At 41.3% G+C, this 14342-nt stretch overlaps 1 protein-coding gene across 1 annotated transcript; it reads right to left on the bottom strand.

Annotated features, from left to right (window-relative positions):
* Positions 1 to 419: 419 nt before the first annotated feature.
* Slitrk2 (SLIT and NTRK like family member 2) lies at positions 420 to 12480 on the bottom strand. The gene is made up of 3 exons (XM_021153779.1): positions 12298 to 12480; positions 8408 to 8461; positions 420 to 7959 (listed from the first exon to the last, which is right to left on the bottom strand). Exon 3 carries the CDS (start codon positions 7914 to 7916, stop codon positions 5376 to 5378), a length of 2541 nt encoding a protein of 846 aa, XP_021009438.1. The 5' UTR covers positions 7917 to 7959; positions 8408 to 8461; positions 12298 to 12480; the 3' UTR covers positions 420 to 5375.
* Positions 12481 to 14342: the final 1862 nt, after the last annotated feature.

Below are 14342 nucleotides of genomic sequence, written 5' to 3'. Positions count from 1 at the left end.
TTTTGTCAACATTCTGTGATGATCGAACTGTTGCAAATTTTCAGGTAACAATCTGATAGATAATCAGGACAAAGTGGCACTATACACTAAATGTAAAATAACATTTTAAAATAAAAATGATGTGAAACTGTTTACAAAGCTATTTCCCAGGGGAACATAAGTCTCTGGAATAACTAAATCTATCTTGATAGTCTTATTCTTATTTTGGCTGTCACCTTTGCTATTAATTCTTAAGATACAAAAAACTAGGGCTGGGTGTGGTGGCACAAACCTTTAATCTCAGCACTCAGGAGGAGTAGGCAGGCAGATCTCTGTGTGTTTGAGGCCAGCAAGATATAAATAGCTAGCTCCAGGGTAGCCAGGAGAATCTTGTCTCAAAAACCAAATCCAAAAAAGACTTTTCTAACTAATCCAAAACGTGCATTTTTAGCGAATATTTATTTATTAACTGAAAGCTAACTACAGCATAAAATAACTAAACAGTTTATCCAATAAAATACAATAGAATTTCATCACATTTTCAGTATTTCATTTGCCTATTAACAGCCCAAAATATGTCATTTATTTTCTTAAACAATGTCACTATTTGGCACAAGAATTTATTTACATAATAAATTGTTTCATTTGCCATTTATTCCAACAACTGGAGAACAATTATTTGCAAGTAAGCTAACAGAATTTGTACACATACTTTCAAGCTAAAATACTGCTAAAATTTTCCAACACACATGCAATTCAATATGTTTACATAGTAACATATGTATTTTTTTAATAAAACCTGTATTCCTAAGCACTTTATAGGATGTGAATACAGGAGTCAGTCTACCCTCTAAGGAAACAAGGTCTTGGGAGGGGAGATGCTGTTGAGCAAGAGTCCTGTGTTCAATTGTATTGAAATGGGCTTGCTAGTCCAGAAGTTCAGGAATTCTATTGTGCTATCATAATCATAGATAGCTCAATTCACATAAAACTGCAGCAGACTTTAAGTATAAGCCCTTAGCAACCAAGAAATGAATAGTACAAGCAATGGTGACAAAACACACTCTTATTATGCATGTGAACTTGTTTTTAAGCAAAATTGATATTGAAAATCCAAATATACAAAACAGATAGAATGGTTCTTTGCATTATAAAATAGTTTTCTGCCTCATAAAGAGATTCCCAAATTTTATCTAAATGGTAGCTCCCTTAATGCACTTAAAATAGAATTTGATTCTTTTAAAACTTCAGTTTACACAGCACTTTTTCCATGACCATTGTGAGGAGCAAAGTAGGCTTAAACATAGTACTTTGATCTCTCTCACACACTAAAGTCTCTTATTGTATAGATAAAGGCATGTGAGCCAAAATATTACTTTTTAAGCCACTAAAATAGATAGTAAATGTTGCCTCTAAAACATGAATATTCCAAAACTTGAAGTATATTAGTGGTTTTTATATTTACAATTCTGGTATTCAACTTTACAAAGTAGATGTAGATAACATAAATATATAGCTATCATCAGGCCATAATTGGACTTAACTCTGCTGTGATTTAAGTTTATTTTAGTGGGATTTTCCCATTTTAACTATGTAATTCCAAAGATATGTTAATAGCACTTACATGGTAACCAGTCCATTTATGATTTATCCGTTCAATATTTTACTCCAAAGAATTTAAACACTCAACCTTCTGCACTGGATTCTTGTCCCAACTGCCTACCTGGGAGTGATTTTCATTCAGGTAAAGCTCTCTTCTATTTTGTACTATGCTCCTTACCAAATTTGGGAGGTCTGTGAAGGGAGGGGGATTTAGTATCAGTGAGAGTAGTGGTGAAGGCATGGGGTGAGGCAATTAGAGATCCTGTCTTATATATCTGTGGCCCCTCTGCACACAGCAGCTCCAGGCACCAGGGAAGAGAGCACTCAAGATATATTAAATGAGTGAATGAATGAATGAATGAATGAGGAAACAATTTGAGTAAGAGAACCATCTGGAAGGCTTTGTTAACTCTAGCATTCAATGTAGTATGTTTCTGGAATGTGTAGTACAGTATCATAAGGAATTTTCAAAGTTTGAGAAATGACAGAAACTATCTTTAATTCGTTACATATACTTTAAAAAATCTTTAAAATATTAAGCCCTTTATGACAGGAATTACTTAGAAAAATTCAGTCAACTTAAAATTCAGAGGACAAAGAGGACATTGAAGGGTCTTTTTCTTACTCACCAAATGCCTGAGGAAAGAAGGCACAAAGGTTGACCTAAGTTCATACCAAATATTCTTGGCAATGGTGTGAAGTTTGAGGAGTAGTATTTTTGAGTATTTTGTACAAATTTACCCACTGGCATATGTAGAAGCCATAAAAGTAACTAATTAAACAGTAGAATCTAGAGTAATTGCTGTTTGACATTTTGTAGGGCCAGACATCTAGTTCTGGTCCAGGTGGGGTCCTAGGAATGCCAATATCTTGCCTGGAACAGTTCTTGCTAGCCTCACACTCATTACAGTCTGCTTGTGAAATAGTAAGGGAATGAATAACATATCCAGCTGGAGGAGTTAAAAATAAAATCCTTAAAGTAAAATAGGTTTGATAGTGCTTGAGCCTATAAAGAAAATCAGAATACAACTAGTGGGAATGTCAATAAAGTAATTAATCTTGAAGTGCTTATGCTTGCATTTGACAGTAACAATTAAAACACAAGGTGTGCTATTATGCTTTTAAATAAAACCATTTGTATCATACCTAAAAGACTTGATTTTATAACTCAATGTAAATAAAGTACAGATCTAGAAACATGAAAATATTGAAATGAATAGTAATTATTGAGCTAAAGAATTTGTGGGTTTGAGTTCTTCCAGGAGGCCTCTTCAAAAAATCATGAAAATGAATGAGAAATAAGTTACATTTCATTAAGATTAATAAACTAATTTGTCATTAACACACATGTTTTACTTTTCAGGAGAATGAGAACAAACACTGAAGTAGAATCATGTCATTAACAGATCAAATCACAGTTAAAGCCTATAAAAACTATCTTAATATGATATATGCTGATTTGCCTTCACAATGACTTCCCCAAATATCTGCCTCTGTATAATGTATTGATCATTAAACCAAAGGAAAACCACTTTAAGAAAATGTTTAAAACTCCTGTATTTATATATAAATGTCACCCAAAGATGAAGCACTTTCCAGGAGCTCTCTCCATGTCCGACTCGTTCACTACTCTGGCTTCTTTTATACAAAATGTAAAATTTCTATACATATGTGTAGATCACTCTGACCCACCATTTTCAGTTGTGAGCTAATGGATATAAATGGCAATTATGACTTTTAAGCAAACAGTGAATATATTAGTTAGTAGATATCCAGGGATTTCAGATTGTTAAAATCATTTTTTCCTTGAGTGTCCTTTACTTTTATATATGGGCACAATTACCTTCTGTTGTTTAAAAAGTCCATTTTGCACCATTAATTATTAATCAAAATGATTTGGAGTTAAGTAATTTCTAATTGAAAGCCTATAGCATGAATTGTTAAAACTGGTAATGTACTATTAGTCAATTTAATGCTTTAAAAGTAACTTATCAGGATCCACTTCAATCTCCACATGATAATAAAGGATTATTATGTGCAGTAACCTATTTATGAAAAGGAAACAGTGTGCTTCTTTCAGATGCCATCACTTGCTTTAATAAGGAATTGAAAAGCTGGACTACTTTATATGCTGATCACCATCCCAGTTGCATAAGGATTTACAATAGACAAAACAAAACTATTTTTGTTGTAAAGAAAGGCTGTTTGTTTAAATCATACAATAATGTTTGCATCTAAAATTATTTACAGTCTAATAAGGCTTCATAAATGTTATATAGAGTTGGTTAGTTAAAATAATTGACTGCTAAGAACAAAATGAAAGGCTTGCTGAAGCTAACAAGAAAAATTTTCAAGTAAAGCATACCCCAAGAAGGCAGAAGGAAAAAAGACGCTTACTGCTGTGGTTTAGGTAACTGTTAATGGATTTGGAGATGCAAATAAGTGCATGATTTGATAGCACCTCATTAACACTTCAATTAAAATCAAGAGGAAAATCTCTGTGAAAATTGAGAAGAATTCTGTGTCTAATTTTTGACTCTCAAAGAAATAAAATTTGAGATATGTAATTTTTATCTCTGCTGTCTTGAATTTGCAGAGAACATACGTGGGAAGTTTGCATCTTACCTTTGAAGTCTTCAAGGTATTTAATGGCTCTTGTGTCTTGGTTAAATGAGGTGTGTGGCGGCCTCTACTGGTATGTGTTTATAGAAAATGTTGCAATAGGCAGAAAAAATATTAGTTTCAATTAAAAAGTTAGAAATACAGAGTTTCATTTAAATATATAAAAATATCTAAAGCAGAAAAAATATACTACTAGTTGTGCAATGTACTCTTAATTAGGAAAATAATCTAAAACATTGACCATGTTAGTGTAAAATAATGATTCACAGAGGGCATTAATTGTTCAATTCACTCTGATATTGGGTTAAATATATTTTATTAATGAATTACTAATCCAGACAGAGGTGGCTTATGACCTCTAGTCCACTGTTAAATCCCCTTACTTGACTTAAATAAAATCACTTATACCAAACCCAGAAGAAAGGAAATATTTTACATTTATATCTATAAAGTCCTAAGCTAGAATCGTTTGATGACAGGCTGGTTTCTATAACTCAAGCAAACTGTACGTTGACTTAATATAGCTGACATATAGATCTATTTTACATTGATTTCAATTTTAAAAATACAGCACATTAAAATACTTTCAATTTTCAAAGCTAAAAGCAACATTTAAGTTATGTCTTTAAGTGCAAAGGCACTTTCACACAAAGTAGCAATGCCCAGGCCTATACTCAGTAACTGAAGATGGCAATACCATAGACCATTATTTACAAAAAAAAAAAAAAAAAAAAAAAAAAAAAAAGTTGTAGTCTCAAAAGATCTTTGGAGATCTTCTACAAAATATTTTCATTTGAAAACTTTGCCTACTTTCCCTTCATTCACTGTCATTTCTTTCCACTCCCACACTGGGAAAGAAAAAAAAGAAAAAAAGAAAGAAAGAAAATAGAAACGAAACCTAAACAAAAATACATGAAAAAAATGCATTGTAGAAACATTCATGTTCTCTGACGGTTTCTAAGAAGAGAGGGGGAACGGGATTGGGAGAGCAAAAGAGAAAATAATTTAAAGGAAAGCTTGCGAGAGCAAGATCATTGCTTCACCCCATCTCCCAAAGGCTTTCAGTCTCCCATTAGCACTGGGGAAGGGAGGACACAACAAAAGCAAAGGCAGTGCTTCCAACAGTCTGGAGCTGCATCCTTTGATGCTAGAGGGTTGTAAATGGTTTCCCTTCACAGCTGACTGATTGCAGTTTGTTTTTCCAGAACTTCGAGGTAGTCTGGTTCCGATTGCGGTTTAGCTTGCAGTAAAGGGTGGTCTGGCTTTGACTGCCCCACAAAGCATTTTCTGGGAGTCCCATATAAAACGGTTTTATTGATTCTGTCTTGGTTTTGGCGTCGAGATTCATATGAAGGGGCAAACTGCCTTTTAGGTAAGGTACAAAAGTTATAGTGGACTAGGCTTGCACTGGGAAGTTCTTTAACTCGCTCAGCAATATTCTGATACAGCAGCTCAGGCTCTCTTGGTGTGGCCTGTTTTTCTAGCAACTCAGTGGCACTTATTGTGTAAGCAAGTGTGGCAGGTTCTTCTTTTTTTTCCTCCAGGTTGCCATAGCTGAAGTCCTGCAGATTTCGGTAATAGGCCACTGGGTCTCCTTCCTTCTGCATGTAGATGGGGTTTTGGCACATCTGACCCACAGGTGGAGGAATGTAGTTATAGACGTGGCCATCAGCTTTATCATTAGTCTCGGTGTTGTAAGACCCATATTGTAACTGGAAGGAACTTACATCTAAGTTGGTGGCACTCCTGGGAACATTTGGCACTCCCTTCCGACGCTTCAGAACAAAGACGAACAACCCCGCCCCAAAACAGACAGAGAGGATAAAAACCACAAGCAATCCTAAAATTAAGACGGAGAGTGGAACTTCAGTGTGTAGTTCGGGGTAAGAACTAGGAGACACACTAAGTGATCTAGGCGTGTCTGTGTTGTGATTCATTGACAAAATAGTCCCATCTGACAGGTTAGGATTATCTGGACAAATAGCCTCCCTTCCCAGGAATTTCAGTATCTCCCCTGCATGCTTAGCGGGAGACTCACAAGTCACCTCATTGATGATGACAGGGGAATTGGCATGTTCGGTCCAGTCCTTTAGCCCCATGATGTCACAGGTGCAGTCCCATGGGTTCTCTTGCAGATCTATCTGGATAAAAGCAGGAAGCTGGTCCAGGACCCCTTTCACAGGCAGGTGAGAAAAATGATTGTTTCTCAGATTCAGCCTGGTGAGGGCTGTGCCCCCAAATATATTATCAGGTAAGGACCTCAGCAGGTTGTTATTCAGAAACAGGAGCTGGAGGTTAATCAAAGCATCAAAGGTCAGAGGCTTAATTTCCTTAATGACATTATACTCTAAATAGAGATACTGCAAGCTCTGCAGTCCATCAAACATAGAAGGATACAGCACTTCAAGGTAATTGCCATTCAGATAAAGTCTTCGTAAACTGGTCAGGTTTGTAAAGGCACCTTCCTGAATGACTGCAATCCTGTTGTTTCCTAAATGCAACAAATCCAGTGAGCTGTATTCTAAGAGGTCATTCTTATAGACTGTTTGGAGATAGTTCCCCGTTAGGTAGAGTTTCTTTGGACTGGTAGGTTTGGGCTGTAGGTCAGAGATGTTAGTGAACTTCCTTTCTTGGCAATTAACATTTAGACCATTGTCTGAGCTCTGAGAAGTACAGACACAGCTGCTGGGACAGGTGAAGGCCACGGGGGACTTGGTCTGGTACACCATGATCGGGCCAAAGCTCTGCCGGTCTTTTGACACAGTCACTCGAGGAGTCGGACGATTTCTCATTTTGGGTGGCCGGCTGGCTTTTGGAGCTCTGGTTGGGTTGAGAGCAGGATTTGTTGTTGGGGTCAACCTTTGAACATGTGTGTCTGAATGGCTGCTCCTCTGACTAGAATCACCACTTGCACTTTTTCTGGGACAGAGGTCTTGTCTGGTCAGCTGGGTCACATCTTTCCCATGTAACCTGAAGGGGGTTTCACAGACAATCTCCCCCACAAAAACAGTAATGGTGTCCAGCCATGCCTTGAGAGGAAGTAAGTCACAGGTGCAATTCCACGGGTTTTCTTCCAGCTGAATTTCCATGATTCCTCCAATATGTTCAAGGACACCAGCAAAAGGCATTACTTTCAACCTGTTCCCCCTCAGGTCTAAGTGAGTCAGCAGGACAAACCGAAACACATTACTGGGCAAAGACAGCAAAAGGTTGTCATTCAGGATGAGTACTTTCAGCTTATTCAGTTTGCTGAATGCCCCTGCCTCGATGGTGCTGATGTAATTGTAGTCAGCTTGGAGGTACTCCAGACTCTCTAGGCCTAAAAAAGTGTCCTCTCGCAATACCTCCAGTTTGTTGTTATTGAGATGCAGTCTCTTGAGAGTTTTCAGACCACTAAATGCCCCAGGTCGGATCTCCTGCAGCCCATTGTTACCTAGATGAAGAGTCACCGCATTTGAATAATTGACAAACTCATTTGGATACAGTCTGGTCAAGAGGTTTCCGTTGAGAAACAGCTGATAGATGCGATACTGGGGGGGTTGAAGCAAACTGACAGTTGTAAATCCTTTGTTTTCACAGTTAATATTCAGTACGTTTTCCTTCTCTTCGCACAAGCAGCGGATCTTGCAAATGTCTTTGGCAGTTTTGCGACTCTCGGTCTGTAAGATCCCGGCCACTGTTAACACACTGAGGAACCAAACGCCGCTCAGCATCTTTAAGCACCTTTGATGTCAGCTCAGGTACTTACAGGCAAACCTTGATTGAGGGACCGGGGAGAAAGCGGGATGCAGGGAAAAAAGAAACAAGGAAGCCCGATTAAAATGGCAAAGCTAGGAGGCAGGCGGGTGGGAGGGAGGGAGAGTGAGGGGGTAGGCAGCAAGGAAGAATGAAATCATTGCGTATTTCAAAGCAGTTTCTTCTCTTTCTCTCTACCCACTACCCCCAGCCCACCCACACAACGCATCCTGGAACACACATGCTTGCACCTGATTTCCCTGCGGGTCACAGCCAGCCACAGAGTCTTTAGTAATCGAGTTGTCCTACTAAATCCGGCCCATCTCCTCCTCCCCTGGGGTATTTTGAAGAAATCTCAAGTGGATTGCCCGTCTTGGGCTTGCAGTAGAAATTGCTTTACTTTTTTTTTTTTTAAACTGCACAAAAAAGGGGTGGAAAAAATTAAGAGTCAGGGCTGGGGGTTACTCACACATCAGGAGAAGACGGGGCTCCTCTCCTCTTCAGTCCACCAGTAGTTTAGCATCTTCAGGAAGAGAAAGAGAGCAAAGTAAAAGAAGATGCCGCTTGCAGTGGGGGAAGCTTTGCTTTTTTTGTTGCTTGATTTAATTTGATTGGGCAGGGGGGTGGGGTGCGCAGAAATTAGAAATCCGGCTGGCGGCCAGAGAGGAAGAAGAGGATTGGAACAGAAAGAAGCTGCGCTGTGGGGAACCAGGGAAGCGATTGCATAGGGAGGTCTTTCGGACTGGGTCACTGCGGGCGGCTGCCACAGCGGCGCCTGGGCGCGCGCTTTCAATCCAGTGGCAGCAGCAGCAGTGCGTCTAGCAGTTTGAATTTGAGAGGTTTTGCAGGCTCCTCGGGACAGGACTAGGGGTGACGTCACGGAGGAGAGGAGTGTGGGCAGTGTATCCAGGGCGCTTGGTGGGGGAGGGTGGGGCAGACGCTTCCCTTCCCTGTGAGTGAAAGCTTTGCACAGCTCAATTCCCAGCTGCGTCAGTTGCTTCAGAATTACTCTATCTCCAGCCGGGCTGGCTACAAGAGAAGCTCCTTCTGAACAGGAGTTTGTTTCTCAAGCAGGCGGCCCAGCCCCCTTTGGTTCTGGCCTCACCGAAACTCCCCAAATCCAGACCAGTTCTAGTGATCTCCTTCACTTGACCTCCCTCACCTACACATAGCATAAGGACAGTGAGTTGGCCATTAAGACTCATCTCATGGCAGACTCCCAAGGAGGGGTCCAGACCCTCCCAGGAACTTTGTGTGTGTGTGTGTGTGTGTGTGTGTGTGTGTGTTGCCTCTTGCTACAGGACTGATGCCAGCTAGGCAGACTGCTAGCTGGGAAGATGCTTTAGGTGCAGAGTGGGGTGTTCCTGCGCTAGTGTGTCTGTGTGGGAGTAAGAAGAGTTCTCCTAGGGGATCAATACTTTTATATACAGAGAAAGCTCTGTTTCAGTGCTTAGGGAATTACTTCCTTGGTGATGACCAGCCAAACAGCTATTTGCCTGGACTCTGGAAAGCCAGCTCAACGTTAACTGGTAGACTGAGCCAAACAAAAATAAAATGCTTCTCCCCCTGAGATTTATACTTAGCCAGATAATGAGTCTTAAACGTGTGCTTTTTTGCCTGGAGGAAAGTGAAGTGGAGTGGGTGTCAGAAAAGCATTGCCAGGCTGAAGCTCTGCTAGGAGTGGGAGCCAAGGCAAGAGTTGTTGAGCCCTCTAGGCTGCAAGGACTGGGATCCTCCCCACCACCCGCCCCCCCCTCAAAAAAAAAAAAAAAACAGGGAAGAATGCAGGGCAGGAGAAATGACTCCTCCTAAAGAAAAGGGTACTAGGAATCTTGAGCTGAGACACAGAATACCAGGGTTCTTGATCTAACTCTGCAGCCATGCCTGTCACTACTTTTAGGAGCTTACTGTTTCCATTTGCTAATGCCAGTGGAGTGCTGGTCCTCTGGGCCCTGATGTTGCATTTGGTTTCACATAACCTTTCTAGAGCATCACTAATTGGCTAGGTGTTGGATTTTTGCCTGCATTATCTCTTTTCTCCTTAATATATTATTACTCCTTGGGTCCAGGAGTCTCAAGAGGGGAGCCTATTTGCATGTGTGAATAATGTCTACTGTTGCTTGGAGGAGCTACAGGCCACCTCTGATAGAAAGAGAGAAGTCAGGAAAACCGATGGAAAGAAACAGTGAAGAAAGGGACTGATTAAGTGTGCCTGCTGCACAAACAATTCACTTTCCTCTCCTCTTTAGATCTGCTACAGAATTTATGCAGGATTTCATTGCCTAGCCAAAATGGAAGGTAGGCAATGCCCCAGGCAAAATAAGCCATTCAGGAATGGGAAACCACCCGTTTTATCCTGTTTCTCTCCCTGTTAAGCAGAAATCTTTGACTTGTGTAGCTTATACAAATTCCTTCCTCTCTAATAAAGATTGGGGCAGTCTATAAAGTTCGGCACTTAGGCCACCTGTGGCATTGTGATCTCCTGCCCCATTCTTTCTAGATTTCTTCCCTCCTGCTCCTTTCAAGAAAAGCCTTTGACCATACTTCTGGATTCCCTCTCATGCTGCCATTTCAGACTGGAGCCTTAATTGTCCTTCTCTGGGCCATAGAGTGACCATGAGACAAGCACAGAAGCCCTGGGAGTTGGGAGGACAGTGGTGGATAGCCTCCCGTTCTACTGCAGGTGCATCATTATGTGCAGGCAGAGTAATATGCCCTGAGCAAAAGTTCGCTTCTTTCTTAAGGAAAGGGCACTTTCTATGTATTTCTATATATTAAAAGTACATTGTTCCTAGGGAGATATGATTTATTCACTCAGGCTTTAGATTAACAAACATTTGCTAATTAGGTTATCTTACTGAAGTAAAATTCACTGTGACAGCTGTATAAAACCCAACAGACCGGAATTATTTTACAGATCAGGACATTCCTCAGCCAGGTGACTTGCTGACTTGGTTAACTTCAAGAAGCTAAAATTAGAAACAATACAGTACTGCTTAATATGAATTAGAGGATTGTATACCTAAACTCAGTGGGGCATTTCACACAACTGTAAAGTTTTTACTGCTAAAATAAATATATTTACTATTAGTTCTCAAATACAGTAAAAATCTTCAAGGCATAGATAATTCTGTACACACTCTCTGGAGATCAGAATTGGTTTGCTAGAAAGGAAAGAGAAAGATAGAGAGGGGGAGAAGGAGAAGAGAGGAGAGAGGAAGAGGAAAGAAGAGAAGAGATGAAAGGAGAGGAGACAGGAAAGAAGGTGAGGGGAAGAAAAGGAAGAGGAGAGGAGAGATAGGGAATTTGGAGGTCTTGAAATTGTTACCACTTACACAATAAAGCAAACCTGGTGGTAATCTAGTTGTGATGAGCTCTACCAAGGTCCCTGAGTTCCAGTTTTTTATTCCATGATTTCCTCTCTGCAAGAGTCAATTTGCTCAGCCACTCTATTTTCTGCCCGCATTTGAGCATCCACAGACCCTTTTCAGAAACATGACTGTTATTTGGAAGCAAATAAGCTTCACATTGGACACTTTTAAGTAAGTTTCATTTGGTCCAGTGTATCTCTAAGAACCGCTGAAAAGAGTGGGCTTTTAAGAAACTGGAAAGGTTCAGGGTGAACTGGGAACTCAAGAGTAGCAGGGACAGATGCTTAAATAAGCAAAATGTTTGTTCTTCTTAAGGAGAGGGAAGTTGACATGCATATTCTATTGCCCAGGCCTTCTTTGTCACTAACCAGCCAGTTTGCCCAAGCTTTTTCCACAAGTCATGAAGGGGGCCAGGCTGCAACTCAGAGCCCAACTTCATTCCTGCAGTTCTTAGGCCATAGCCAGGTCAGAAGTCTAGCAGGCCCACAGCAGCCTTCTTCAGCCTGCTGGGTGCTCCAGGCTAATCTCTCTTCTAGGGAGACACAGGCTCTAAGGGAGTTCCCTCTTTGAATGGGTCAGGACTAAAAGCCAACCCTAGAGTAGCCCCACCTTTCCTACTCCTTAAAGGCTAGCATCTTGATGCTAGAGGATGGCCTCTCAATCCCAAAAGCCACTCTGCCCTTGCCATTGGGTTTGGACACTGCCAGTGAATGGTTCATTTCACTAGCAGAAGATCTTGCATGGGTCATTCCTGGCAGTAGCGGTGGTCTCCTAGCTTTGGGATTCCTGGATCCCTATCACAGCCTTGGAAGGTCAGGGGCGAAAAGGAGAGGGCCCCGAGGGTACCGAGGGGAGAAGGCGATTCACAAGGGCTGACTGATCACGGTGGGTATAGCCTAGCCTCTCCCTGCTCATACCCACTTTGAGGCCAAAGAAACCCGGCTCGTGGGTCGCGTTGCCACGGCATTCCGGAGTATTCCGAACTTACCCAGAGAGAGCGCTCCGCCTCGATCTTCCCCTGGAGGCTCCGGCAGCATCCGCGTCTCTGAGAGGCTCAGAAGCCAGCACCTCCTAGGTACCAGTCGGGCGGGCCGTGCAGTGAGTGGCACAGCAGCGAGGAGCGCAGGCGGTATCCCCCCACCCACCCACCCCAGGGTAGGAAGATTCTTACTGGAGCAGCTCGCCACCCAGCAGCGCTTCTGGCAAGGAGGGAGGGAAAGAGAGAGGAGAGGAGATGGAGGGAGGGAAGGATGGCTGCCCCTCTCTAGCACTTATCAATCACCCTGCAGATCAAATGTCCCTGCTGTGCACTCGGGAGGGGGATTTACCAGCCCACAAAGGAGCCGCTGCTCCAGTTCTCTGTCTGACAAGCGTTGCAGAGCACTGCTCTCGCCTGTCAGCCCCTCTTTACTGGAACTCTGCCCAGCTCTTGCAGCTTCTACCATGTGCTGTCCCTCAGACCAGGTCAAGTGAAATAAAGATGACACTTGCTTGATATCATATCTGAGGGGACCCTAAGACCCGTAGGTGGAAGTTATGGACAAGTGAAAAAGCAGTCAGCAATCTGAGCTGGACACCTTCCTGAAACGCTGAAACGCCGCTGCCTCCCTTAACTAGTAAGCACCCAATCACTGGCGTTCGCTTGCATATATTTAAGGATCTCCTCCCAGGGTAGTAAAGAAGGTATTTTCATATTGTACAGTGCTTAGGAAGACTCCTGCAAGCAAACATTTGAACAAAAGCAAGACTTAGCACTGTTCCAGACCCCGCCTTAATAGTGATTATTTTAATACTTCAAAAGAGGTTTCTGGAGGCCTCTTTCTTGCCTTCTCCTTTGCTTCCCTTTCCCCCCACCAATTTCTTTTTCCTCTTTATTAGTAGTCTAGACTGATTCTATTAAAGGAAGAGACGCATTTAAACAGTCAGTGTAGTTCAAGAAGGTGGTTAGGATTTTGCAGTTTCCCCTGAAGAACTACCTCCTTTGCAGCTGCTTCCTAACTGCCCAAAAAGATTCGGGATAAACTTGCAATTGGTTCAGTTAAACAAAGAATGGGAGTTAATTTTCTGGTGCCAAGACAGTGGCCACCTCATCCTAGAGGATATGGTCCCTCATTGAAATCGCCATAGCCTCCCGACCTTTTCATTACCCTCCCGGAGTCTGTGAAATCCCTCTTGCACAGAAAGCCTGAGGGTTGGTAGGAAACAGCAGGGGGGAAAAAAAAAGAAAGAAAAAAAAAAAAAGAAAAGAAAAGGAAAAGAACAGTTGAAAATTATGCCAGGAAAAAGGTACAAAATTAGAGCAAAAATGAGCTAGGAAGCTAATGGATTCACTTTAGGACTCTCTGCAGTCAAGGTTATTGCACATTTAAAGCAGGTTCACACAGCACTAATGACTATCACCTCCATCCTCTCAATAGAATCTTCTGTGCATCTTTCTTTGCTCTTTCCCTTTGGCCTTCTTTTTATAATGGTTTCTGAAAGGGACTATGTGGGCCTTTAAAAAAAGAATCTTACTGATAATCTTATACTGTGAACTGGTGAAGTTTACTTTAGTAATAACTCAAATAACTACCTACATTTATCTCTTGGATCTAAAGATCACTACCGTCCCTCTTACTTCAATATTGATAAAGGTTATTCTGAAATTTCTGCCATTCAGATAAGTAATTTCAGAATAACATATTTTTGAACATAGCTTGTGGACAGGCTGTTTTCAGCTACCTAAAAACATTCCTCTTTTAAACAACATGCTTGTTTATGAAAGACATTCAAGGTGGTGCTTGCTAAAGATTATACTGGCAGTAGGAGCACATTACATTATTGTTGAGAGAAGTTCATTTGTTACATCTCTCTTTTCCTCATTTCTGTGTCATCTTTTTTATAGTTATTTAATGGATGCTGTAAACAACTACAAAACGCTAAGCTAACAGACCATTCAGATGTAAAAATAATGAGACAGTCCACTGGAGAAAAGGGAGAGTGTTCTGAGAAAAGTGGTGTGTTTCTAGCAAAAGGGAACACACACACACACAC

Source organism: Mus caroli, chromosome X (assembly GCF_900094665.2).
Source record: "Mus caroli chromosome X, CAROLI_EIJ_v1.1, whole genome shotgun sequence".
Classification (NCBI taxonomy): Eukaryota; Metazoa; Chordata; class Mammalia; order Rodentia; family Muridae; genus Mus; species Mus caroli.
This window is presented reverse-complemented; position numbering and strand designations above follow the sequence as displayed.

Bases quoted from the DNA above. Each gene is read 5' to 3' on its own strand.
- Slitrk2 (XM_021153779.1), bottom strand. From the start codon at position 7,916: ATGCTGAGCGGCGTTTGGTTCCTCAGTGTGTTAACAGTGGCCGGGATC.